A 27910-nucleotide genomic window follows, 5' to 3' on the forward strand; every position below is an offset into this window, starting at 1 on the left:
CCCCTTCTCCTCCTGCCCACAATCCCTCCCAGCATCAGAGTCTTTTCCAGTGAGTCAATTAGTTCTTAGTGTATAGAAATGCAACTGATTTCTGTATATTAATTTTGTATCCTGAAACTTTACTGAAACATAATAAGTAGGCTTCTCATATATGGCCTTTATTATGTTGAGATTTGTTCCCTCTATATTCATTTTGATGAGTTTTAAAAAAATAATTCATTTTTTAGTTTTTTTTTACTTAATTTATTATTTTTGATGAGTTTTTATCATGAATAGATGTTTACTTTTGTTAAAACTTTTTCTGCATGAGATGATCATGATTTTTATTCTTCAATTTGTGAATTTGGTGTATCACATTGATTAAGTTGTGAGACTTGAATCCCACTTGATCATGGCATATGAGCCTTTTAATGTATTATTGAATTCAGTTTCCTATTATTTTATTGAGGATTTTTCTATCTATGTTTATCAGTGATATTGGCCTATGATTTTCTCATTTTTTTGGTGATATCTTTGTCAGGTTTTAGTATCAGGGTGATGCCTGCTTTGTAGAATGAGTTTGAAAGCATTTCTTCCTCTGAAATTTTTTTGAACTAGTTTGAAAAGCATAGGTGTTAACTCTTCTCTAAATGTTTGGTAGACTCTCCTGTGAAGCCATTTGGTCCTAGACTTCTGTTAATTTTCTCTCAATGTTTGGTAGAATGAAGCCATTTGGTCCTAGACTTTTGTTTTTTAGGAGTTGTTTTATTACTGATTCAGCTTCATTACATAATTGATCTGTTCATGTTTTCTGTTTCTTCCCGTTTAGAAGATTGTACATTTCTAGGAATTTGTCTGTTTCTTCTAGGTTGCAGAGCCTTTGCAAATCTGTCACTGGGGGTCCTGGAATGACAAGTCCAGCCCACTTCGGAGGTAGACCTCCCACCTAACCCTGGGTGTAGCTCTGCCTCTGTCTGGGTTGGGTTTTTTCTGTTAGTCCAGCCTCCTCCACGCAACCCCTTTGGGGAGGAGAAAATTAGCCCAATCATTGGTCTCTTTTTGAAGGGGTGGAGCCAGGTTGCTTTGTGACCGGCAGCCGCAGGCCCAACCGAACCGAGGGGAACTGAGTGGGCCCAGGCTGGTGGCTGTTCAGCTGCCGAGCGAGGCTGCAGGGCGCGCCACACCCCGGTGGCCAGGAGGTGGCAAAAATGCCGGCCTCTGTCGCGCGGCTCCTCCCGCGCCTGCGGCCCTCCTGGAACTCGCCCGTATCTCTGCTGTTGCTGCTGGCGTTGCTGAGCGGCCCGGTGTGTGGCCGCGTCCCGCATTCGGTCCCCAGGACCTCGCTTCCTATCTCCGGTAAGGCGCGGGCGTCCTCGCCCTTAGCCCTTGGCTCCCGGCCCAGATCCCGCCTGCAGGTACCCAAACCCACTTGCCCTTCTCACCCGGGCAGCCGCACCCCGCGCCCCCACAGCTCGGCCCACGGCTTTCTTCCTGCCCGTGCCTCGCCCGAATGCAGGCGGGACCCCCACGTGGTGCCGCTCCACCCGGCCGGGCGTCTGGGCTCCTACGACACGCCCAGGCGGCTCCCGCTCTCCCTTATTCATGCAGCCGCCCCTCGCGGTGTGGACGCAGACACCAGGCCCAGGGAGGGGAATGGGGGTTGCCGGAGACTGTCCATTTCCAAGTTTGCTCTCCCTTATTCCCTTCCTCCCTCACATGCAGCTGTGTCCGTCGTGCTAGCCTGACGACCATCCAGCTATCAAACCCGTCGATCTTTCATACTGCTCCAAACACCCATCCTTCTGATTACCAGCTTAGCATTTACATCTGCCCACTTTTCAAGTTCATTCCCTTATCCTCAGTTCTAACCTCCTCGGAGCCTTTTGTCCGACTCACGGCCCTGATATCCCTAACCTACTTGCAGCCCTTTCATCTCTGACACCAGCTCCTAGCCTCCCATTATCTGATCCAACATAACCCTTCTAACTTCCTCAGTGTTGGGCTGTCCATGCCCTGCATCGAGTGCTGGGAAACGATTCAGTGAGTTGATTTAAAATTCTGTTTAAATGGTTTTTAAAATCTTCAGAAGGTAATAAAGGAGGGGGGAGATGTCCTTTCAAAAGATGTGAAAGAAGCCAAGGGATGCCACGAGGTTAAAAGTGGTCACTGGAGTGATTTAAAGTCTTTAAAGGCTCTTTGCTGAGTTGGGCATGAGTGTAGCCATGAACCTGTGTTTTTCGCAGTGGGCCCTGAGTGTTAGCACCTTGTACAGACAGAACCAGTGAAACCAAGAGTACCACCTGTTGGGGAAAACTCACAAGTGGGTAATAGAGTTTTCTAAATTTCTGTGTCATTTCAGACCAGTGACATATTAGGGATGCTATGAATCCAGAAGACAAAGTTGTGATCAGAGCCTGGGTTTCAGTTTCTGTTGGAGCAATAGCCACCGCATGGCATTGAGGCTGCCAGGTTGGGTTCATATCCAGGAATCCAGAGAGGTCTATATGACAAGCTGAGGCAGAGTTAGGGATATGAGGATGGTTGGGTGATCTGGGGCTTATACTAAGCGTGGGATAGTAGGCAGGATACAGCACAGATGTGAGTATGGGTGTGGGAGGATGGGGTGGGTGGGGTGCCATACATCAGCACATATAAGACTGCATGGCCATTCTACCAGTCTTGAAGATAACTGAGCAGATGAAGCAGGTAGAGCAGAGCTGTATTAATTCAGGTCCCCAGAGCCAGAGATTGAGCTAAGAAGGTAAACTCATCTTAACGTGTTTGTTATAATCTTTAAATAGATCAGAGTTTTGAAATTAATTATTTACTTTTTCTTGATTGCACTGGGTCTTTGGGCTTTCGCTAGTTGCAGCGAGTAAGGGTTACTCTTTGTTGTGGAGATGGTCTTCTCATCGGGGTGTCTTCTCTTGTTGTTGAGCACAGACTCTAGGGCCTGTGGGCTTAAGGGGTTGTGCATGGGGCTTAATTGCTCCATGGCATGTGGAATCTTCCTGAACCAGGGATCAAACCTGGGTCCCCTGCATTGTTAGGTGGATTCTTATCCACTGGACCACCAGGGAAGTCCTAGGTCAGAGTTTTGAATGCTGATATGTGTTTAGATTTGGCCCAAACAGAACATGCTTAAGGGTGGAAGAAAGGAACAATTTGTGAAATATATAGTATGTGTCAGATGCTTCCACATAGGTTATCTCGTTTGATTCTCAACAACACTGGATGGTGGTGTTTACAGATGAGCAAAGTGATGCTCAGAGCGGGCAGGTAACATACTCAAGATCAGACACCTGGTAAGTGAAAGAGCCACATTTAAACTTGGGCTGAAACTATGGGTAGAATCTATTTCCGTAGCACATTCTCTTCTTGTCCATGCTACTGTCTACTTTGGGTAGAATCAGGTTGGGATCAAGGGTGGTGGGAGAGAGAGGAAATAGTCTACTAATGTGTTGGTAAAAAGAGTGAGACATTTCCCTTCCAAGTAAAAAGAAGTTACTATTAAGTAACAATAGTTCGCACCTGATGTGAACAGCTGACTCATTGGAAAAGACTGATGCTGGGAAAGATTGAAGGCAAGAGAAGGAGGAGGAGGGGGCGGCAGAGAATGAGATCGCTGGATAGCATCACTGATTCAATGGACAGGAACTTAGGTGAACTCCGGGAGACGGTGAGGGACAGAGAGGCCTGGAGTGCTGCAGTCCATGCGGTGGCAGAGTCGACTTAGCGACTGAACAACGATTAATTTTTTTTTTTTTAAAGGAGATTTAGAGAGGAAAGTACTCATACCTTCTAAGAGTATTTTCAATTATGTATCATGTTGCTATGAATAGAAATAAATGTTGGGTTGGCCAAAAAGTTCATTTGAGTTTTTAATAACCAGTGTATGGGAACCCGAATGAACTTTTTGGCCAACCCAATATTAAATAGACTTAATATTTATGCTGTTTTAATAAACTGTTTTATAGAAAAAGCATACTTTATTGTGTGCCTCATCAGTTATCTGTCCCTGGGGAAATTAGATGGTTGGCCCGTCAAGGCTTTGTTTTTGCCTTTAAGGCTGCTAAATAAATGGTTCTTGGAAAAAAGCAAAAAATTGGCCCCTTTGGCTTTGCTCTTGTGGACTTAACCATTACGAAATGACGGCTGGTGTCGCATTTCACTCTCACTCTCTCTTCCTGCTAGAGGCTGACTCCTATCTCACCCGGTTCACCATCCCTCAGACATACAATTACTCAGTTCTCCTTGTGGATCCTGCTTCTCACATGCTTTATGTCGGCGCCCGGGACACGATCTTCGCTATATCCCTGCCCTTTTCAGGGGAGAGACCTCGAAGGGTGAGAGATGAGAGTGGGGAGGACCTCGGATTCCAGAGCATGTGATTGGGTCCTTGGTTTTATGGCATATGAGGGAGGGTGTTGTGGTAGGAGGGGAAATGCTGGATGAAAAAGAATAAGGGTAGATCATCGACTTCATTGTTTCAGCTGAGGGTAATTGGGGGGTCATGGTGACTGCAGAGGCCAGGACGGAGGTTCATGATGATGTGGAGGAGGGCACAGTGACCGGGGTTCAGGTGGCAGTGGGCAGAGGAATCATTAACATCACATTACTCTAGGGCAATAGCTTTCAGACTTTTTTGTTCATCCCTTAGTAAGAAATATCTGGTACATTTTGACCCAGTGCTCAAAGTATGTACTGAAAGAAAACTTTTTTGAAACAATATTTACTCTCCTACATGTGGTACATTCTGATGTGTTCTATTTCATTGAAAATAATGTTGGTTGAGATTTCACTGCTCATTAATGGATGGAGGCCTCCAGTATGAAAAGCAGTGCTCTGTGGTTGGGAGAGGGGGTCTGTCTCTTTTGTTCCCAAGCTGATGGTGGTTGTGGAATTGTGTCACCTACCCTGACCTGGGAGGGATTTGGGCGAGAATATGGGGGAAATGGTCACTCTTCCTTTCTAGATTGACTGGATGGTGCCTGAGGCCCACAGACAGAACTGCAGGAAGAAAGGCAAGAAGGAGGTAGGTATAAATCCAGGCCCTGTCCTGAGTGTCAGCTGAGGCCTTGGTCCAGCCCTGACTTGCTGTCAGTGCTCCGTAATGCTCCCATCCCGATGGACCCAGGCGAGGACTCTAACACCATGCCCAGAGCTGCATATAACTGTCCTAACCCTACCTTTCCTTGTACCTGCTGCTTCTGATTCTAACCATCTCTGACCCCTAGGACGAATGTCACAATTTTGTCCAGATTCTCGCCATTGCCAATGCCTCTCACCTCCTCACTTGTGGCACCTTCGCTTTTGATCCGAAGTGCGGGGTTATTGTGAGTGACAGGGGTGGGCGGACGGGAGGGGTCTTCTGTGAGCAACTGTGACAGGGGTCATGCTTAAGGCAACCCTTGTCCATGATAAACATTGTGGGTGAAGGATGCCCTCACAGGGTAGAGCCTTTGTCCACTGAAGGAGGGTTTGACAGGGAGGGGGAGGGAGGTTGTCTGTAGATGGTGAGAATACGAGGCGTAAAGAGGGACGTAGTGGGATGGTGAAGGAAGTGAGCATGCTAGCTGGGCTGAGGGGAGGAACTTCAGAGGCCAGTAATTCATGGGTTCCTTGCCCTGTGCCTGTTTTGTCCAGGTAGCCTGGGTCCGTTTCTCAAACAGCACTGTCTGTACCTTGTCTTCCTCCCATGGCATGTAACTTACTTTCACCACTTTCTCCCACCTCCACTGTCAACCTCTTTCTGTGTGGGCTGTGACTCTTTGCTCTCATGGCTTCTGAGGTCACTACCCACTAATGTAGTACATGTTGGCCTCATTCTCTGGATCTTGCCTTCAAGGTGGGCACTCTATCAACGGTGTTTTCTTCTTAATCCTCTTCATTGCTGCTAAAGCCCTGGGCATCTCCAACCTCAAACCCAGGCCAGGCTTGGGACATGGATACCCCTAATCACATGTAGATTGGCCATGGCCTCAAAAGCCCCATGGGTTGGTGAGATCTTAGGAAGGGTTTTAATGTTTTTGACCCCTCACCTTTTCCTGTCAGTTAGCTGGTAGTTGATCACTGTTACTCTGGCAGCACACATTTGTGATCAGTCCCTGGAATGAGTCAAAGCCTCAAATATCCTTCATATGACTGGACACTTTTTATCCCTTTCTGCTGGGGGTAGGAGGGAGTGCAGCAGTTCCCCTTCCTGACCGTGGCCATTAACAGCAGATCTTGGCTTGATCCTTCTGCATTCTCCAGTAGTCTGCCACATGGGTCTACTCAGTATATACCTTGAAACCTCTTTGTTGAACGTCATCCTTGTATTTTTGACTTAAAAATGCTCTAATTGTGTATTTGTGATGCCTTAGTCAGTCCCTCTGAGCTCTCCCTAGAGGGAGTTGGGCTTATGTTGAGTTATTTTCATCATGCTGGTGACAGACTCCCTGTTGAGGTATGGCTAGTTCCCTCATCCTGGGAAGGTTTCCCAGTTCAGAATGGTGTTGACAGTCTCTGTATCCCTTCAGGTAACATTGAGAGTCTTTCCCTACGGTTCTCATGAAGCTCACAAAAGTAGCAGTGGAACTGCCATTGCTGTATATGTCCTTTCCAAGTATATATAGGATCAGGGAGCCGATGGATGTGGATACCAGAGCCATGGTGTACAGATGGTGCAGTCACTCCAAGCTGGTTCCACAGGGCCTTCTGTTCTTCTTTGGCTTTAATGGTTGTTACATAAGTATCTAGACAGAAAATGTTCTGGACACACGTGTCAGGATTGGTATAGCTTGGACCCCTATCCTTTTTTTTTTTTTTGAGGAATATAGCAACCAAGAGTGAAGCTAGGGGCCTGTGTTCTGTGCTCCTATGACTTTCAGCTCTTTTTCTGAACCCTCCTATCCAGCAAGCTCATGAAACGAAGGACCATCCTTTAATCAAGAGTTGTTTATAGGAAAATATAAGTTACAACTAGCAACTGTGCTAACTCTTCAAGCATCCCGAGACTCCTTGAATCCTTCAAGCATCTCTGTACGCCTTGAATGCTCTCTTCTGCCTTTACCTGTCTTATCCTGCTACCTGGCAATCCCCATATGCTTGAGCAATTTCTTGCCTTATCCTTAGTGCTGAACTTCTCATGTCCCAGATGGATGACTTTGAGACTATGTATAACTATTATCTGAGAGCTTTGACTAGCTGATCCAGATATAACAACTTGCTCAGAGTTGATTGCTCAGAAGAATGAAGGTTATTACAAAAGAAAGCATAGGACCTGCCAGTTCTAAAAATGTGGAGTGCTGCCCTTCAGTGACAGCTCATTAGACGTGGAAAAAAATATTTTAATTTGTTTTGTTGAGAGAGCTCCAGCAATTAACAAAGATAAATGTTAGACTTAAAAGAACAGCACCAACAATAGTGAAAAGAATTGCAATTTAACTGAGTATCTACTCTGTTCAGGTTTGGTGCTGGACACATTCACCGATGAAATGTATTTATTATGATAGTGATAGCACATCTTAATAGTGTTTATTTCCAATTTACATGAATGAAACACAAGTTCCAAAAAGTTAGATAAAAGTCAGAGATAATGCTGGCCAAGGCAGAGCCAAGATTCAAACCCAGGGTTTGTCTGGCTCAGCTCCACTACCCTGTCCTCATCCAGCCTGCACCCTAGAAGAAGACTTAGGTGGCTTCGTCTTGTGTGACATTTGATTTGTTTCATGTAACAGAGACCACCTCCCCTCTATCCCTCACCCCTAATCTTTTAGGAAAGGTCCTTTATATGCCTTGCATTCTTGTTGGCCAAAGTCAAAAGGACGGGTTTCAACCCCACAGCTTAATGAAAACCTGCCTACGTAGCTCTGGCTTCCAACTTGAGGGACTTGCCTTTATCCCAACTGATGCTGATAAGACTGTGCTGACTGACACATGATGATATAATGAAGAATCTCAACATTCAGATAATGTGGTAGAGTGGTCTTATCCTTTCAGACCCTAATTAAATGTCACTTTGAACATACAGTAATCATAACCTATGTAGTTAATAGGGTCACTTATTCAAAGACTGTAAACCTAGATACTGTAATGATGCCATTTGGGAAACCTGGAAGAAGATGAGTTTTTGACATGTTGAGTTTTAATAGATCCTCTTTGTAAGTCCAGCAGTCAAGTGCAAATATGGACTAGAGTTTGGAAGACATCAGGCGTTAGAGAGTTAGGGGAATTATTTACATAGAAAGTCTGTGCAGAAATGTGAAAAATTAATGAGATTTTGAAGGTATATGTGCAAATGGCTAAGGATACGTGATTAGAGGCTTAGAAAGAAAAGAACCAACCAAAGGAGATAGACAACAGATAGGAGGAGGGGCTCCAGGAGGTAGAATTTCAAGGGAGTCAAGAAGTAGAATATTTCAAGGAAGGGAGTGAATCAAAAGTATTCAATAGTGCAAAAAGATCAAAGAGAATGAGAACTGAGAAAAGGCTCATCCTTTTTAAGTCCTTGGTGAAGTGTAAGGGTGTAGTTTCAGGAATTGTTTTCTAGGAATAACAGGTGATCCAGGTTTGATTAGGAGTTTAGTAGTTTGGGATAAAGAGGTGATGGTGAGCCATTTTTTTTTTCCCTCTTTCTCTGACTCAAGCATTTATCAAGTCAGTGACTAATAGTCTTGGAATATTAATCTGGGGGTGGATATGGAGAGTAAATTAGGGACAAGACTAGGCAGTATGGAGAAAAGGAGGCAATAAGACAGGCCATAGCAGCAGGTAATAACCCCGTGTTCAGAGAGCCTAAACATGTTGCTAATCTCTCATTGAACTGGCATCTTTCTCCTCGAGCTGCGATGTGCCCAGTGCCACACAGTGTAGGTGATTGTGCTTCTGTGGGGTCTTCTATTCCAAAAGATTCTCAACCCAGTATTCCCATGGACAGAAGAGTCTGGCAGGTTACAGTCTGTAGGGTTGCAAAAGAGTCAGACATGACCTAGTGACTAAACAAAAACAGCAGCAGTCCCCTTTGAGGGAACATCAGATAACATCTGATTTTAACAGGCCTTCTTCAAGCCTCTGTCAATAAAATAAAACCCTGTTTACCAACTGCAGCAAATGAGTAGTCAGAATGGGCCAGTGGCACACTTACGCTCAGAGGACGTAGATCTGTGCTGCTACTCCCGCTACCATCACAGTAATTAGGTTCCAGCAGCATCCTATGCCCATCCCAGTTTGTGAACCAGCTATGTCATGCGGGCACTTCATGTCATAACCGATTCCTGACTGGCCACACTCAACTTCCCTGCCAGTCCAAGTTGAAATCATCCCTGATTTTCATTTTTAGATGTTATCTTAAAGCTTCTCTTAGTGCTGGGTGCTCAGCCAGGGTGCTGTCTGACTGACTCTATGCAGCTCTTAGACCTCTTGCCCTTGTCTGAAACCCCCCAACCCAGGTCAGTCTCTCTGGAATCCCTGGATGAGGAAGACATTTACTCACCAAATCTTCAGGTTCTGACCTGAGCTTCAGGTCTTCATTGACTTTGCAGATTCCCTTCCCTCCTGTCTATCCTTGATTCTGGTTCTGTCTGTTATTTGTTGGGTGGGATTAGGGGAAGGATGGCCCTTCTCTCTAGACCCCTGGGCTTCAGATGGTTGTGTATCAACCTGTACTTTTCTTTATCCTTCTTAAGGGCTCCCGCCCTTGGGAGGCCTGCTTTCTTCCCTGGTTCTCCTTATCCTACAGCACTTTCTCCAGCCAGTTGTCAAGCTGGCAATTCCGCAGCATTTCAGAGAGATCTACCTTTCAGTCTCTCGTTATCGTCTAGTGCCATCCTAGGTATTCCTTCATTGGAGCATGTGGGTATTAGGTACTATGGGAGTTGAGGGAAGAGGAATAAACTGATGAAAAGAGGGATGGCAGAGATAGGGAACACAGGAATGGGTGGTGGAATCAGGAATAGCAGACTGGGAATACAGGGATGGTAGTGGGGGAATGAGAGATGAGTGGGAACTGGGTTTTTTCTTCATCTGACCATCTTTGTAATTCTCACTGTGAACTTCCCCATGACCTCTAAACCAATTGCCCCCTTCTGGTCTGTAGGATGTGTCCAGTTTCCAGCAGGTTGAAAGACTTGAGAGTGGCCGGGGGAAATGTCCTTTTGAGCCAGCTCAGCGATCAGCAGCTGTAATGGCTGGTGAGTGGGGAGAGACCAGAACCTGTGACTTCTTGCTATAATCGCCTCCTTCCCCACCCTGCTGTTTGAATTTCCGTGTCCTTTCTTTTCTGCCCTTGGAATGTCTATTATTCCCACATCTCTTTCTAGCTTTTCCTGTTCTTCCCAGAGTGCTTGTGTCCTCCTGCTTTTCCCCACAGACTGTCATTTCCCTTGCTTTTCTCTCGAGAATGTGTCTGCTGTTCACAGTAGACTGTGAACATTTCCTTTGTTAACCGTATTTCTTTTAGTCATTTTTTCCTCAGTAGAAGAGGAATCTACTACAATGCATATTATAATGAGTTTGCAAAAAGTACAAAGAACATAAGAAATCTTTTAGAACAACACAGTTCAAAAGAACTTTGTATGATGATGAAATTGTTCTGTATCTTAGCTGTCTAATATGGTAGCCACCGGCTACATGGGCTGTTGCGCCCTTGAAATGTGACTAGTGCAACTGATGGGAAGAATATTAAATTCTGTGTAATTGTAATTTAAATGTAAATAGCCATTCATACCTAGTGACTACCGTAGTAACACAGTTTTAGAGTATTTCTACTCTGAAAACCACGCTAGTATTTTAGGATATTTCCTTTTAGCCTTTTTATGTCCACATGCATATATACTCATGCATATATATTTTGCTGGCCAGTGCTTTGTTGCTCAGAAGAATCAGTAATGACTATTAAATAAATTTCTTCTGTTACTTCCTTTGAACAAGTTATAGGTATACAGTTGCTCAAGTGTTGAATGGTTCTATCACAGATTATGCCTAAAGCTTTTCTGGAGAATGACTGACTAACTCTTTGGTAGCCACAAAGCGAACAGTTTGTATGCCACATAGCCTGTATATTAGGTTAGACTTCTGTACATACACTCTGCATATTCAGTGAGAACACAATCATTTTTCTCATGATAGTTTAAGACAAGCAGGTTAATAGAAATTTTATGAGTGTGTGTATTATGAAATTTTAAAATGTCATGCTGCATGGACATAATTTTGAATATTGTCACGTGACTTTATAGCATAGGCATTTCTATATAATTTAAAAATTCTTTGTGAAGAATTATTTTACTCAACCTGTGAGCATATGCTGATTTAACAATTCCAAATCATTTATATAAACTTATTCTCAAATTTATTTAGTTCACTTCAAAGTTTTTACTATTGTCTACAACACTTGTCCGGAGAAGGCGATGGCACCCCACTCCAGTACTCTTGCCTGGAAAATCCCATGGGTGGAGGAGCCTGGTAGGCTGCAGTCCATGGGGTCGCAAAGAGTCGGACACAACTGAGCGACTTCACTTTCACTTTTCACTTTCATGCATTGGAGAAAGAAATGGCATCCCACTTCAGTGTTCTTGCCTGGAGAATCCCAGGGACGGGGGAGCCTGGTGGGCTGCTGTCTATGGGGTCGCACAGAGTTGGACACGACTGAAGCGACTTAGCAGCAGCAGCAGCAGCAGCAACACTTGTCTTTAACACCAGGGGCTTCCCTAGTGGCTCAGTTGGTAAAGAATTTGCCTGCAATGCAGGAGACCCGGGTTTGAGATCACCTGGGTCGGGAAGATCCCCTGAAGAAGGAAATGGCAACTTACTCCAGTGTTCTTCCCTGGGAAATCCCATGGACAGAGGAGCCTCGTGGACTATAGTCCATGGGGTCAGAAAGAGTTGGACAGGACTGAGTGACTGAACCGCCACCACTATAACACTGTGATGAACCTTTTGGTCATAAATTTTTATCCTCATTTTAAATTGTCCCTTTAAGACTCCTGTAAATGGATTGATATAGTAAAGGGTGTGAATATTTTGCAGCTCATTATTTGTTGCTAACTGAGTTTTTAGAAAGGGTATACCAATTTACACCCTAAATCAGCAGTAAATGAGTTTTTTTCTCACATAAATTTCACTGTACTGTTTTGTTATTAAACTTCTTTTTTGCTGATTTGAGGCTAAAAATGGCACCTTGCTCTGATTTGTATTTCTTCGAATATTAGTGAAGTTAAACATTTTTCATGTTTTATTTTATTTTTAATTTATTTATATTTTCTTTTTTTTATTGTTCATTTTTTTTTTCACATATGACAACATACATGTTTCAATGCCATTATCCCAAACCATCCCACCCTCACCCTCTCCCTCAGATTTTTTCATGTTTTAGTACTTCGTTTTATTTCTTCTTTGGTCAATCCTCTGCTCATGTTCTTGGGCCAATTTTCAGGTAAGGTATTAGTGTTCCAATCTATATCTTTTCTTTTGTGATTATATATTTTAAGCTAAACCCTTCTTCAGTTAGAGAGCAGGTAAAATTTTCTTTTCAAATTTTTTCCCAAACATTTTAACTCGAATCTATTTGGAATTTATTTTTCAAATGGCATGAGAAGGGAATCAAAATTGATTTTCCCCAACTAGCTAATCAGTCGGAGAAGGCAATGGCAAGCCACTCCAGTACTCTTGCCTAGAAAATCCCATGGATGGAGGAGCCTGGTAGGCTGCAGTCCGTGGGGTTGCTAAGGGTCGTACACGACTGAGCGACTTCACTTTCACTTTTCACTTTCCACTTTCACACACTGGAGAAGGAAATGGCAACCCACTCCAGTGTTCTTGCTTGGAGAATCCCAGGGAAGGGGGAGCCTGGTGGGCTTCCATCTATGGGGTCACACAGAGTCGGACATGACTGAAGTGACTTAGCAGCAGCAGCAGCAGCTAATCAGTTGACTTAGCGTCATTTATCATACTGATTTTTCTTTCTTCACTAAAGTTGCTGCAAACTTTATTATAAAATATCAGACAATTAAAATTTTTAACAATGAAAACTATTCATTCAAAATAAACAAGTACATTTGCTTGGAGTTTCCACATGAAGATGGGAATATAACCTTCAAAACTTTGCTAGGTCCCTGGCCTGATGGCTAGTGTATGGGACAGAGCAGGAAGGAGTTGTATTACTTGTTTTTTTGTTTAAATTAATTTTCATTGAAGTATAGTTGATTTACAGTGTTGTGCTAGCTTCTACTGTACAGTGAAACGAATCGGCCATAGACATACATACACCTGCTCCCTTTTGGACTTCCTTCCCATTCAGGTCACCACAGAGCATGAAGTAGAGTCCCCTCTGCTATACAGTGTGTTCTCCCTAGTCATCTATTTTATACACATTATCAATAGGGTGGGCAACTTAAATTTTAATTTAAATATTGCACAGTATTTTATGAATAGCAAAAATTGGGTGTAAGATCTAGCATTATACTTTTTTCTTATGCATGACTATAAGAAAAGTCTTAAAAGCTATATACAAATTAAATATTTTCCTCTGAAGTTCTTTATAGGGCTATAATTTAATTTTTTCTTGGTCTGACATAATGCCAATATTTAGTTGGAACTTTTAATGTTGATCTGTTGTGTCCTACTGTCCCTCTGTTTTGAAAATATTAAATAGCAGTATAGAAGATAACAGCAGCATTATTTAAGAATTAGAACCAAAATTTCCAGTTAGGAGTCATACAAATGTCTTTAAGGATAATAGAGGTATTCTGAAAGAAAAGTAAAAGCTCTTAGTAATGAAATGTTAGAAAATGATGGCAGGAGTATTTCTTATTTTAAATTATAAAAATTGCAACGTGCATTATGGGAAGTTGAGAAAATACAGAAATGTATAAAGAAGAAAGTAAAAAGCTGATTGTAATTCAGTTGTCACTAGGGAACCACTCATTATTTTGGAGTATTTTCTTTTCTTCTGTGTGTACACGTGTTATAAATATAATATGTGTACATTTATAGTAAATTGGAATTATGTATATTTCACTTAGTATTGTATACTGAGCATTTTATCATCGTAGAATTTAATTATTCAAAATTTGATTTTTTTAGTGATTGCATACTTTTTCATTCTATGAATATAGTGCAATTATTTAATTATTTCCATATGATTATGCATTCAGACTTTAAAATAAATTATTGCTTTTATAAATAATGCTGCATAAGGAATCCTTTTATATAAATTTTTGTGTAAATCCTTTACTTGAATCTAATTAATTACATGGCTCCCCAGGTGGCTCAGTGGTAAAGAACCCACCTGTTAATGCAGGAGACACGAGTTCGATCCCTGAATCAGGAAGGTCTCCTGGAGAAGGAAATGGCAACCCACTCCAGTATACTTGCCTGGGAGATCCCATGGATAGAAGAGCTTGGTGGATACAGTCTATGGGGTCACAAAAGAGTCGGACACAACTTCGCAACTAAACAACAGCAATTAATTACATTAGTCAATCCAAAAGTAGGATTGCTGGGCCAAAGGATATAAAAATTTTTTTATAGTATTTGATGGATTTGGCCACATTTGCTCTTCAGTTGGAGAAGGCAATGGCACCCCACTCCAGTACTCTTGCCTGGAAAATCCCATGGACGGAGGAGCCTGGTGGGCTGCAGTCCATGGGGTCGCTAAGAGTCGGACACGACTGAGCGACTTCACTTTCCCTTTTCACTTTCATGCATTGGAGAAGGAAATGGCAACCCACTCCAGTGTTCTTGCCTGGAGAATCCCAGGGACGGGGGAGCCTGGTGGACTGCCGTCTCTGGGGTCGCAGACAGTCGGGAGATGACTGAAGCGACTTAGCAGCAGCAGCAGCAGCAGCTCTTCAGTTAGTCCTACCAGCACTGATGAAAGGGTCTGTTTCATTACACCCTGTTAGCTATAACCAAAAACACAGTTAATACACAGAACAGTGACTTTCTCCAGAGTCTAATTTGATGTTTTTGATTAGCATTTCTATTAGATCAAAGAGCTTTTCATGTGTTTATTGGTACTTGTATTTCTTTAGGAAAAAGTCTCAGAAATCTTATCTTCAAATTTGACATTTATCTGCACTGCACTGAGATAGAATTTAAAAAAAGAATGATCTCAATGTCTATTTGCACTATTCCAGTTTGGAAAAATGCAAATATTTTGACAGTAATGTTCACATTATTCTAAGATCATCAACAATTCCTTCTCAATCTTCTTTGCAGGGTCTGTCTTCCGTTCATCCTCTTAATGTTGGGGTTCCCAAGATCCTCTTCTCTTGTATTCTTTGTGATTGTGATCTCAGCCAGCCCTATGGATTCTGTTTCCACCAAATTCTGATGCCTCCCATATCCTATCTGGAGCTCCTGACCACACATCCAGCTACCTTCCAGACAGCTCCACTTAGATGTCCCACAGGAATCTCCGAAGCAGCATGTCCCAAACCGAGCTCATCGTCTTCGCTCGCCTCCCCCAAACCTTCTCCGCCAGCGTCCCCTTCTGTGAGTGCATTAGTGCCATCACCCACCAAGGTCCCGAAGCTGGAGAAGGTGATTTGTCATCTTCGGCCCTCCCTGTCACATCCAGTAATAAATAGGGCTCTTACGAAGAAGAGCAGAAGGGAGATTTTGTTTTCTCTTGGGAGCCCATCTCGTGTTTTCCTTGTCTCCTTTTGGTCTCATTGCATCTTTTGATTACTGCATCAGTCAAGGAGCCCTGTATGTGTTCCAGATGCACTGGGTGCTGCCTGCATTTTGGGGTCAATCTTATCTCTTAAATCCATGAGTGTGTGTACCCTGAGACTAGCGTTCACACACCAAAACAAGATAGTTAGAGAAATCCTATATGGCCAGCAGAGGAAAAGGTAGGGTAAAAACTGCATCTCCAGTGATCTATAATTATGTCCTGATAATAGACTTAAAAAACGTATCCAGCTAGCATAATCCTTAGATAAGGAAATAGAGAATATTAGGTCAATAGCAGTCTATCCTGGGCTTCCCAGGTGGTGCTAGTGGTAAAGAACTCACCTGCCAATGCAGGATACATAAGGGATGCCGGTTCAGTCCTTGGGTTGGGAAGATCCCCTGAAGGAGGGCATGGCAACCCACTCCAATATTCTTGCCTGGAGAATCCCATGGACAGAGGAGCTTGTCAGGCTACAGTCCATAGGGTTGCACAGAGTTGGACATGACTGAAGCCACTAAGCATGCGCGCGCACGCACATACACACACACACACACACTAGCTGTCTACCACACACACACACACACACACACACTAGCTGTCTACTCTGCAAAGCTGCACACACACACCAGCTGTCTACCCTGCAAAGCTCTGACCATGAGAAGAAAGAGAGGAAGAAGGCAGGACAGGATATGTTTAAAGCCCTCTTTTTAAAGCCAATGAGTGATAATTCTTATAAACCTTCTTTAAAAATGAGCATTTTGATACCAGAGTTAAAATTTGAACCCTTCGAGGGTATAGTGAAATATTCACTGCCATGGCTTGTATCCTAGTCTGTCAGTGTTGAGTTATTAACATATCTGGGAGGTCTGTGTTCACAGACTTTACATCTGAGCAAGTAGAGATCTATTTCTGCACATAATTCTCACCTTTCTTTGGCTGTGATTCTTCATCTTTGTGGTTTTCGATCTTTTTTTCCTCATATTTCCAAAATGACAGTATCTTAATTTGGGGGGAGGTTTATAAAAATAAAAGATGCTAACTACAAAAAACATTCAGTGAATACAAAACAATAGGAGAAAATAAAAATTATTTGTTATTTCATTAGTCAGAAATAAGCATCAGCAACACTGTACAGTTGTAACTCCTTCAATCTTTCCCGCAACTGAAGATACATATATATATATATATATTTATATTTATATATATTTTTAATAGGGTTGAATTACACCTGGTGTTTTTTTCCAACTACCTTGTTCACAGAATTCGGCACTTTGGGCATCACTCTCATTGACATATCATCTTTTGCCAATATAGTAGATGTATATTTTCATGTTTGCTAGCTTGATCTAGTCAGTAACAATTTCTCATATGGGGATATTTTATTGTATGAACAGTACAACAATATTTGAAATGGACTGTTCCGGAAAATTCAGGGCAGGTGATACTGTGGACTCCTGTGGACTCCTGCACTGTGGCTGTGATGGCTGTTCTTCCTTTTCCTCTGCGTGTGTGTGACGTCTGTGTTGTAAACCCCTTGGTATTCTTAGAACACCTGAAGCCCTGCTGCTCCCTCCCAGAGTGTCTGATCCCTCCTGCGGTCCCTCTGTGGCCCTCTGCTCTTCCACCGTGAGTGAATGTGCGCTTTAGCAGTTCTAGGCTCCAGAGTTGCTGACTGCCCCATTGATCCCTTAGAAAGTCTTGGGCCTTCACCTCTGTCCACCATTGGGTCCTTGCATGGTTGTCTGTGGTCCTTTACTGTTTCCACATTATTTTCGACTGCTGCTGCTGCTGCTAAGTCACTTCAGTCGTGTCTGACTCTGTGTGACCCCATAGATGGAAGCCGACCAGGCTTTGCCATCCCTGGGATTCTCCAGGCAAGAACACTGGAGTGGGTTGCCATTTCCTTCTCCAATGTGTGAAAGTGAAAAGTGAAAGTGAAGTCGCTCAGTCGTGTCCGACTAGTAGCGACCCCATGGACTGCAGCCCACCAGGCTCCTCTGTCCATGGGATTTTCTAGGCAAGAGTACTGGAGTGGCTTGCCTAGTCTCCCTCAAACTCATTGAGTTATGCTTCCAAAATATTTATAACTATCTTTCACCACATCTCCCCCATTCTCAGGGTATCCATGACACCGCTTCTGTCAGAATTTTGGTTTTAAAGTGTTTCATATATAATGCTTTTAGAAAAATTTTCATTCCAATTCTGGCTTCTGTATCAACTTCTCTCCCACCCCTAACCCCCTTGGAATTACTGAAGATTTTTTTATTTGCTGCTCCTTAGCTGCCAAAACCTATGCTCCAAATCTTATTTTCTCCCTTCTGAAACACTCTGGAAGGAAATGGGATGCCATTTTATAGTTGTGGCCTCCTACCTGATGGCAATAAAGCAAGCATATGGTCCTCCAAAGTTCGTAAGGTGCTGCACCTAACACATGGTGAATGCCAGCCGTGTGCGAGGCCCAACCTGGGTTTCTCTGTTTATCTCATTTAACCTTTAGCACTGCTCTGAGTAGGACTTCCCTGGTGGCTCAGATGGTAAAGAATCAGCCTGCAATGCAGGAGACCCTGGTTCTAACCCTGTCAGGAAGATCACCTGGAGAAGGGAATGGCAACCTACTCCAGTATTCTTGCCTGGAGAATTCCACGGACAGAGGAGCCTTGTGGGCTACAGTCCATGGTATTGAAAAGAATTGCACATGACTGAGCGACTAATACTTTATTTTTACTTTATCTTACTGCTCTGAGTGGAAGGTAGTATTATCTACATTTGAGGAACCTGAGGCTTAGGAAGGGTAATTTGCCTAAGATCATACTATTAATAAGTATTCAAAGTCCAAACCCAACCTTTCCTGACTCTAAAATGCTTGGATTCCTTTCACAAGCTTGAGTGAGAGTGTCTCCCCTCCCACCTCCTGACCTCCCCACCTTTTTTTTCTTTTGCCCTGCATCAAGTGTTTTTAAGTTTAGTGATTTTCATTTCAGTGCCTGACACATACAGCTTCACAGGAGCATCTGTGAGCCTGGGATGCAGTGCTTCCCTCAAGGTGGCCCTGCCCTCTGCTGCCTCCCTCAGCATTCAGGACCCCGTGGCTCTTGCTGGGGTTTCTGGACTCCAGCCTCCAGCACTTCAGCCTTGCTTGCTTCTCTAGCCTCCTTGACGTGATCTTCTCAATTGCTCTCAAATGGCAGTGCCCCAGGGTTTTCTTGCCCCCTTTCCCCCTGGCTTTTAGGTTCATATAGTGACCTAAACGTGACTCCCAGTTTGCCTGACTCTGGCCCTATTGTCCACACCCTTCTGTTCGATTGCCTTCCAGTGGCTCCAACCAGATGTCCCGAAGGCATTTCAGCCTTAGCGCATCCAAAAACTGAAATCGCCTCCTCTCAGGCCACTTCCTTTATGAGCCTTCTGTCATGTCTTCACTTGGTCCATAATATCACCATCTCCTATTGTCCATCTTATAGGTGGAAACCTTAGCGACATTGTCTTACTACAATCTTTCACATCTCATACTCGATTTTCCAATTTTGTTAATGGGCTGTACCTCAGAAATATTTCCCAAATCCAACCTCTTTCTTTCCTCTGCTGTGCCTTAGTTCTTCTTCATTCTTGCCAGGACTGTATGAAGGTCCTTTTTAAAAACGAATTAATTATTTAATGGCTGCTCTGGGATTTCCTTGCTGTGCACAGACATGAGTTGTGGTGACTTTAGTGGCAGCAAGTGGCGGTATGCGGAATCTTTCCAGACCAGGGATAGCACTCGTGTCCCCTGCATTGGCAGGCAGATTCTTAACCACTGGACCTCCAGGGAAGTCCTCAATTAATTTTTATTGGAGTATAGTTGCTTTACAATTTTGTATTAGTTTCTGCTGTGAGAAGGCCCTTTTAATTAGCATTGTCTTCCTAAAAAAACAAAACTAATTATGTCACTCCTCCTCAAGAAAATATCTGCAGTTTTGCCTTCACCTTTAGGATAAAGTCCACATTTTCCTGGTGATACAGAGAAGATTCATCACAACTGAGTGCCTATCACTGCACCTCTGGCAATCTCTGCTTACTTGCCCTGTGCCCTGTGGAAGCTTCAGCCACAGGGAGTGCCCCATCCCCAAACATGGCTCCCCGCTTCCCCACTTGCCTCCCTGAAGTCCTTCTGCCTGGCAGATTGCTCATTCTCCAGAGCCAGCTCAGACATGGCCTCTGAGATGCTGTTCTCCTAGTCAGATATGGCTGGGCCCTCCTCTGCTCCCACACACATCTAGGAGTCCACGCCTCCTGGTATCTGATTACATTTGTCTTCTAGACTCAACCGGGAATTCTTGGGGGAGCAGTGATGTTCTTAGCACCCAGGGTAGTGCCTCTCATGTGGTGGTGCAGGAATGCTTCTCTGTCCTCTGCAGAGTCCCTGAAATACTCAAAACTCCAGAAGGGGGTTGTGACCTTCTTTTGTCCCCCAAGTCGTTTTCTCCACTCTTGTCCAAGCCTTTGGCGGCGTTGCTCAGAGTGGCTATAGTTCTTATATTCAGCCCACAGAGCTGCACCTTCCGTCTCTTCCCAGAATGCCTGTGATGTCTCACTTCTCCAATCCCCACCATCGCTGGAGCACCTCTGCTCTGCCACTGAACCCGGAGGGAGGATCTGATTCCTCGTCGCTTCCTGTGGCTGGCTGTGAAACATCCAGAAACCCCTTGAGTTGGTGTTTTTCAAAGTGAGGTCTTGAGTCGCCCACGCCATAGTAACTCGGCTTGTTTGAAATGTAGTTCTTGGGCCAACCCTTGACTCTACTGAGTGAGAATTGTGGGCCCCAGGTTTAGGAACCTGCCTTTTGGTCAGTTCCCTGAATGATGCTAGTATACCCTAAAGTTGTGATTTGTTCCAGGGCAGCGTACGCCACTAATGCTGAGAAAGAACACTAGTTCCTTCAGACATTCACCATAGTGGGAGAGTTTCTGCAAGATGGGAACATGCTGCAGAGCAGACCTCTTCCTGGAAAGTTATCGTGTAATTAGCATATTATAGAACAGAAAAGTCATTAAAAATGACAGCAACAAGAAATAGACCAACAAAAAATCCTGATTTCCACAGGGATAGCTTTTATTCGTCTTTCTTATACATGAACATTCCAGCATTTTCCCCTTAACCCTGGTTCCTGTTACTGCTCTGGAACACTTTGTTTCTGTTTAAGTGAGATAATGCCCCCTGTGCTTAGCAGTGCCTGGCACGTGGGTGCTCAGCCCTTGGGGGTTCTTGCCCCTGCTTTTACTCCCTCCTCTGCCCCGTGACCCTTTCTGAAGGCTCCCTCAGTGAGTCTGACAGCCCATCTTCTCGCTGTCACCCTGCAGGGGGCGCCCTCTACGCTGCCACTGTGAAAAACTACCTGGGGACGGAGCCGATTATCTCTCGGGCTGTGGGTCGCGCTGAGGACTGGATTCGGACAGAGACCTTGCCATCCTGGCTTAACGGTGGGCAGAGCGGGGCGGCTCCGGGGACAGAGTGGGGGGAGGCTGGGCGGCCCCAGGCTGTGTCTGTGGGATCTGAAGCCGCAGGGCTCCCCAGCCCCAGCCTTTGTTGCAGCTATGGCCTTGAGCCCAGCCGAGTGGGGGGATGAAGATGGAGACGATGAGATCTACTTCTTCTTTACGGAGATTTCCCGGGCGTTTGATTCATACGAACGCATTAAAGTCCCGAGGGTGGCTCGTGTGTGTGCGGTGAGACCCTGATCCCAGCTCTGCCTTGTGTTCTGCTCTGCTTGTCCTGTCTATTCCTCTGGCCTCTGTCTTTGTGTCTCCCTTCCATCTCCTCTTCTGCGCGGCCTTAACTGCTTTTCTGGCAGCTTGAGGAATGTGGGAGAAAGGGCTGTGGCCTCTTTTACGCCATTATTCCCCTGTGTGACACTGCAGTGTAGAGGTCAAAGGCAGGAACTGTTGACAAGCAGACCTGGTTCCAGTCTGCTACACTGCTTACTGCCTGTGTACCTCTGGGCAGGAACAGGTACTGTTCTGAGGACTAGATGAAGCAGCTTGTGTAAAGCACGTAGTGCAGTACTTTACAAGTGCACGATAAACTTGTCGCCCTCATATTGTGACGCTGCCCACCCCATGCCTCGTTGTCCTCCTCAGTTTCTCTGTATCTCTGTCCTTGCATTTCTGTGCATCTTGACTGTGCCTGGGGGGAGTGTGTATTGGTCTCCCCTTCCTTCCCTAAGGTTGGTCTTCTGAAGAGAACTTCCTACGTGCTTGTCATCCCAGGGCGATCTTGGGGGCCGGAAGACCCTCCAGCAGAGATGGACAACCTTTCTAAAGGCTGACCTGCTGTGTCCAGGGCCTGAGCACGGCCGGGCCTCGAGTGTCCTGCAGGACGTGGCCATTCTTCGACCTGAGCGTGGAGCAGGGACCCCTGTCTTTTACGGCATCTTTTCCTCCCAGTGGTGAGGGGCTCCTGATATGGAGAGTTACAGGGTGGAAAATACCTGGGATTGGTTCAGTGTCAGTGCGGTCTCCTTCAGAGTGGGGTGGATTCTCCCTCGAACCCTGTTTCCTCTGCCCTGGGGCAGGCTGCATAGCTCCCTGTGTGTTTCTCATGGGTCATCTCTTTTGACGGGTGCTGAATTGCCTCCCCCCAGTTCCCTCCAAATATCTGGCTTCAATCTGTGACTCTTCCAGGGAAGGGGCTGCCATCTCTGCTGTCTGTTCCTTCCGACCCCAAGATATTCGGACTGTGCTGAATGGTCCCTTCAGGGAGCTGAAACATGACTGCAACAGGGGACTGCCTGTCATGGACAATGACGTACCCCAGCCCAGGCCTGGAGAGGTGAGGGGGCTGGTGCAGTGAAGAACTGAATTGCCCCACTAGGACGAGAGTCCAGCTCATCGTCACAGACACTTCCTGGCCCCTACGAAGCTTTGTCAGGTCATTCTGTGTTTCCTCTAGTGCATCACCAACAACATGAAGCTCCAGCAGTTTGGCTCATCACTCTTCCTGCCTGACCGTGTGCTCACCTTCATCCGGGACCACCCACTCATGGACAGGCCAGTGTTTCCAGCTGATGGCCGCCCCCTCCTGGTCACGACAGATACATCCTATCTCAGAGTTGTGGCCCACAGGGTGCCCAGCCTCTCAGGGAAAGAGTATGATGTGCTCTATCTGGGGACAGGTATGTTTAATAGCCAAGCAAGTTGCCCCTCCAGTGCACACAGGCTGTGGCCACAGAGGGGATCCCCTGCATACAGGTCATCAGGGTCCCGGGCACAGGTACAGTTATGTTATGATGTCTCGCCCCTTGCCTGCTTCCTAGAGGATGGACACCTCCACCGAGCAGTGCAGATTGGAGCCCAGCTCAGTGTCCTTGAGGATCTGGCCTTATTCCCAGAGCCTCAGCCAGTTGAGAATATGAAGTTATATCAAGTGAGTTGCAGATTTTGGCAAGTCTGGTGGGAATCCATGTCTGAATTTAGAGACAGTTGGTGACCCTGAGGTCTGGGAGATGTAGCATGTTCCTCTTGCTCATTCCCTTTCTGTAGAACTGGCTCCTGATTGGCTCCCGTACTGAGGTGACGCAAGTGAATACAACCAACTGTGGCCGTCTCCAAAGCTGCTCAGAGTGCATTCTGGCCCGAGACCCTGCCTGTGCCTGGAGCATTCGGCTGGCTGCGTGTGTGGCCCACCCTGGAGAGCATGGAGGGTGAGGGTGGCTACACTGTTACATCGCCCGATGTCCCCGAGCTCTGGCCCAGCCATCTGTCTGAGTCTGTTTCTCATGGGTTATTGTTGCCCTGTGTGTGTGTGTGTGTGTGTTTGTGTGCTAGCACCTCTTGTGTGTCCATCTGTCGGTCCATACTAACTCACCTGTCTGCCCTCATCCCTGCTGGACCTGCCCTGACTGTGGTTGACTTGCACGTTGCCATGTGCTTCTCAGTCTTCATTTTACAAGTGCTCTTAGAAGTGGTTTCACTCCCTCCTTCCTTCCTTGAAAAACATTCTCTTGTTGCCTTCTGATTCTACGTTCTCCTGGTTTTCCTCCTACCTCTCTCACCTGTCTAGATGTCTCTCTTACTTTTCCCACCTGGTCTCTGAATGCTGGTGTTCCCCTGGGTTTAGTCCTTCTCTTCACAGTATTATGCACTTGCAAGGTGATTGCATTCCCACTGTATTCAGTACCGAGCGCTGGTGACAAGCACAGATGTGCCTTTAGCTGAGCTATTTGATGAAATAGGCAGTCATCTCACTGACCCTAACAGAATTTTGATTAACTGTGAAAAGAAGCTTTTCTCTTAACAGAAAAATCTTTTACCAGAGATTTCCAGAGAAATCTTGGGGTTGTGGACAACCAGCTGTACTTCTTGGAAGGCTCCTGTGTTTCTTTTAAAGTACCCCAGCAAATGTCTTTCTGACAGACCTAGTGCAGATTTAATTCTCTCTCGACTACTAGAAATATTTGTAGAATTTGACGTGGCAAATGTCATGCATCTAAAAGGTACTGGGGAAAAATTTAGGGATGAAGAGAATGTTGAGTGATAATTCTAGAGGTGATTTATGAGATGACGGGAGGTGCAGTTGGCAAGTGAACGTTCAGTGGTACCGAGGAGGGTAGAGGGGATGCTGACGCTGGATTTATCAAATGTTTTCTTCTTTACAGGCTGGTTCAAGACATAGAGTCAGCGGATGTCTCTTCTTTGTGTCCTGAAGAGCCTGGAGGTCTGTATGGTTTAAGGAAATATGGGTGGAGTGGCTGGAAAGGGCCTAGAAAGTTTTCCTTTTTGGACTACTTTAAAACTTGTCTCCTGGAAGATATGGCAGCCTTACTGTCTCTGGGAACCACTCTTGGCTCTGTCCCCCATGACACCTTCTCACAGCGCCCCACATTTCTGTCACCCAAACCGATAGCTTCACCGTGTCCTGTGCCTTTGCTTTCTCGCCAGAGCACCCAGTGGTGTTTGAAGTCCCTGTGGCTGCAGCTGCACATGTGGTCTTGCCGTGTTCCCCGAGCTCAGCCTGGGCATCCTGCGTGTGGCGCCAGCCTAGCGGAGTGACTGCACTCACCCACCGGCAGGAGGGGCTAGAAGTGGTGATATCCCCAGGGGCCATGGGTGCTTATGCCTGTGAGTGTCAGGAGGGTGGGGCAGCCCGCGTGGTGGCTGCTTACAGCTTGGTGTGGGGCACCCCGCGGGGCCCCTTGAGCCAGGCTCACACAATAGGGGCTGGACTAGCAGGCTTCTTCCTGGGAGTTCTTGCCGCATCCCTGACTCTCCTCCTGATTGGTCGGCATCAGCAGCGACAGCGACAAAGGGAACTTCTCGCTAGAGACAAGGTGGGCTTGGACCTGGGGGTCCCACCGTCTGGTACCACAAGCTACAGCCAGGATCCTCCCTCTCCCTCTCCCGAAGATGAGCGGCTGCCCCTGGCCCTGGCCAAGAGGGGCAGTGGCTTTGGTGGCTTCCCTCCACCCTTTCTACTTGATCCTTGCCCAAGCCCAGCCCACATTCGGCTAACTGGGGCTCCTCTAGCCACCTGTGATGAGACATCCATCTAGGGCCAGGCAAATAACCACCAGCACAGAGGCATCCATCTAGGGCCGGGCAAATAAGCACCAGTGCATGAGTGACCCCTGGATGGAATGACCAGTGGGATGTTGGGGGGGTCAGTGGGCCTGGAATGTCACCATGGCCTCTGAGTTTTCTTTGTCCTTTGAATGGTCACTTCGACTTCCCTGTCTGCTCTCTCTGAGGCTGGACGGGTTCAGGGCCAGGCTTTTGCCTGATTCCCCTGAGAGATCAGAACTGCCGTTGCAGTGAATCAGGACTTTTCCTGTACTTGCCCGCTCAACCCTTGTGACCCCTTCAGCCCACGCTCTTGGGCTTGTTAGTTTGGGGATTTGGCCCAGGACATCGCTGTGACTTTGCTTTAAGGTTGGGCCCTGGCCAGTAGGAGGAACCGTGGAAGTGTTTGGGGGCTCATGTGCCCTGACTCCTTTTGCTGATTCTTGAAATTTATGTGATTCTCTGTGGGGAATGCATGCTCCCCAAACTGCAACATGCAACCTCTGTCCTGAGATCTACCCCATCCCAGTTTTCCTACTTCCGTGAAAGAGCGTGTGTAAATACACGGGTGTTCATAGATTACCTGGCCACACGTGCATGGATGACTGCCCGATGCTCAGGTGTATTCATGGGATGTTGAGAGGGTCAGGATGGAGTAAGGGCAATGCCTATAGGACTTTAGACCCTGTAGCCAGTGAGGGAATGGCTCTCCTTTCTGAAAGGAGAAGACCACTGCCCTGTCTCCATCACCTCTCACAGCCCTTCTGTTGAGTAGGCAGAAACCCCTGAAGTGATCTTCTGGGTGGAATAGTACATATGACCCTATCTTTCTCTTTGTTTTTGCCTCCTGGCTGTCACCACTGCCATGCACAGCTACTCTTTCTCTGGCTAGAACCCTCTCCTTGACTTCTGTTAAAACTTCACAACATTCTAAATATCAGGGGGTAGCAAAGTGGGAACAGTCATGGTAAATACAAGGTGCACAAAGATAGGTTTGTTTCGGTGACTTTACTCATGACATCCTTGCTGTAAAGCAGGATTTCACCTGAGATTCACGGCCTCCCTAAAACCATATGCAAGATGCTGTCTGTACATGTGTGTCTATATTTTCCTCGGGGGGCAGGGGGTTATGACTCTCATCAGATTCTCAAGCCTTAACAAAAGTAAAGGACCACTACCTGAAAGTCAACACGTGTTGGCCAAGCTGAAGTAGTGCCAAGCAGGGGCAGCTCCTCCTGCCCTGCCACACTGGCCCTGTGGCTAGCCTCTGGACTGGCAGCTGCTGGCTACCTTCTTGTTGCTCCATTCCCTGGAAGGTGGGCCCTGTGCCTGTTTGAAGACACGTCAGCTCTCACCAAATGTAAAGACCTTTCCTTGCTTCACAGCTCCCAGGAGCTCTAGGCTTCTGCTCCGTTCCAGTCTTGGCCTGTGAATGTGCCTCATTCATCCCTGGTGAGGGACCCCCCTGAACTCTCGTAAATGGTCCAGCCTTTCCCAGTTGAGGTTTTCAGCTCTACTTTCCTTGACAGCAGCCTGTGAACTACTCAAGAGTCCCCTTGGGTTGTGATTATCCATGGCCTTGCCATAAATAAGTGTGTGATCTTCAGCAAGTAATCTAACCTTGGAACAATGGCTTACTCATCTGTAAAGTGGGGATAATAATACCTACCTCAGGGTTGCTACAAGGATTAAATGAGAGAACATGTAAACAATAAAGCAGTATCTATACCAGGAGTGGTTGTTTTTGTAAAAATTGGCTTATTATGCCATAATCACACAGTTTAACCATCTGATAACCATGACACATGCAGCCACTTTAAGCCTCATTTGGTTGGAGAAGAGTCATTGCCACACACAGACATCCTGTCCTGGGTCATCTCTGGTCAGATCTTAGCTGCCAGTGTCCAGGTTTTGGGAGCAGGGCCTGTCATTTTATACTCTTCAGATGCATCTGACCTTGGTGCCCTTATTAATCTTTGTGGGAATGGAGGAGGGCCCTGTATTTGGTTTATCCTCATTCACTGTACTCTCTTGAGGTTTTGGGTGAGTTTTATTTTGAGGAAGGAAGGATGGGAGATTTCAGAGGGACCTGGATTCTCTGGGAAAAGGGGAGAACAGTTTCACAAGGAGGGAGGGCCAGATCACAGTGGATTTGGGGCATTTGGTCCTTGGATAGTGGCTGTGGTTGGAGGAAAATGAGAAGTGAAATGTAGGAAAACTGAGGAGAGTTGGAAATAGGCATGAATGGAGGGGAACCACATCTTAGGCTGTGGAAGGTTGAAGCCCCAAGAGTGAGTGATAGGATAGAAATGTGAAACCTGTTCCCCAAGAAATAGTGTGCATAACTGGTTGAATTATCTTGGACTGTGGGGTTGTGGGGTGGGAAAGAATCCAGTGATCAGGGAGGTGAAGAAGTGTTCAGGGTTCCTGCGGGTAGAACTGTGAGGATTCTGGCTTCCAGAGACCTGACTGGCTTTTGCACATAAAATCTCCCAGCCAGGGAGAGGGTTGGGGATGGGGTTTGTATTTGTGTTTACCTCCAGACTCTAAAGATCATCCACTTTCTGGCCCTCACTCTTAAATTCCCCTCTGTTTTTGGCCCACACATCGTGACTCTTGGCTTGTCAACCCTAACCAGTGGGCTGCTACTATCCACGTGACCCTACTGGAAGTAGAGCCAGAAGGAGACACTCACTGTTGACTGTCATGAACCAAGTGAATTCCAGCATGTTGGCCCTAACCC

The 27910-nt window shown here is 45.8% G+C and overlaps 1 protein-coding gene across 3 annotated transcripts; it reads left to right on the plus strand.

Moving 5' to 3' along the window:
- The first annotated feature begins 1059 nt into the window (after window positions 1–1059).
- SEMA4F (ssemaphorin 4F) lies at window positions 1060–27528 on the plus strand. 3 transcript variants are annotated; one of them, XM_055400130.2, is made up of 14 exons: window positions 1060–1335; window positions 4174–4325; window positions 4955–5014; window positions 5217–5315; window positions 10058–10151; window positions 20974–21093; window positions 21188–21339; window positions 21880–22058; window positions 22294–22441; window positions 22562–22784; window positions 22926–23035; window positions 23152–23312; window positions 24267–24325; window positions 24550–27527. In XM_055400130.2, exons 1-14 carry the CDS (start codon window positions 1188–1190, stop codon window positions 25158–25160), a joined length of 2316 nt encoding a protein of 771 aa, XP_055256105.1. In that variant the 5' UTR covers window positions 1060–1187; the 3' UTR covers window positions 25161–27527. The 3 variants fall into 3 exon arrangements, with proteins under 3 accessions (XP_055256105.1, XP_055256106.1, XP_088697716.1); XM_055400131.2 differs by lacking the exon at window positions 5217–5315 and having other exon boundaries at window positions 24550–27525; XM_088841590.1 differs by lacking the exons at window positions 5217–5315; window positions 10058–10151; window positions 20974–21093; window positions 21188–21339 and having other exon boundaries at window positions 24550–27528.
- The last annotated feature ends 382 nt before the right edge of the window (window positions 27529–27910 follow it).

Source organism: Moschus berezovskii, chromosome 11 (genome assembly GCF_049115385.1).
Source record: "Moschus berezovskii isolate FMDL1 chromosome 11, NW_MosBer_1.0, whole genome shotgun sequence".
NCBI classification, from domain to species: domain Eukaryota; kingdom Metazoa; phylum Chordata; class Mammalia; order Artiodactyla; family Moschidae; genus Moschus; species Moschus berezovskii.

What these genes read in the sequence shown, in the direction of transcription:
- SEMA4F (XM_055400130.2), top strand. Translation starts at nt 1,188, where the DNA reads ATGCCGGCCTCTGTCGCGCGGCTCCTCCCGCGCCTGCGGCCCTCCTGG. An exon ending in CCCAGCCCAGGCCTGGAGAG is followed by an intron (nt 22,442 to 22,561) that starts GTGAGGGGGCTG and finishes TGTTTCCTCTAG; the next exon opens with TGCATCACCAACAACATGAA. An exon ending in TGTGCTCTATCTGGGGACAG is followed by an intron (nt 22,785 to 22,925) that starts GTATGTTTAATA and finishes CCTGCTTCCTAG; the next exon opens with AGGATGGACACCTCCACCGA.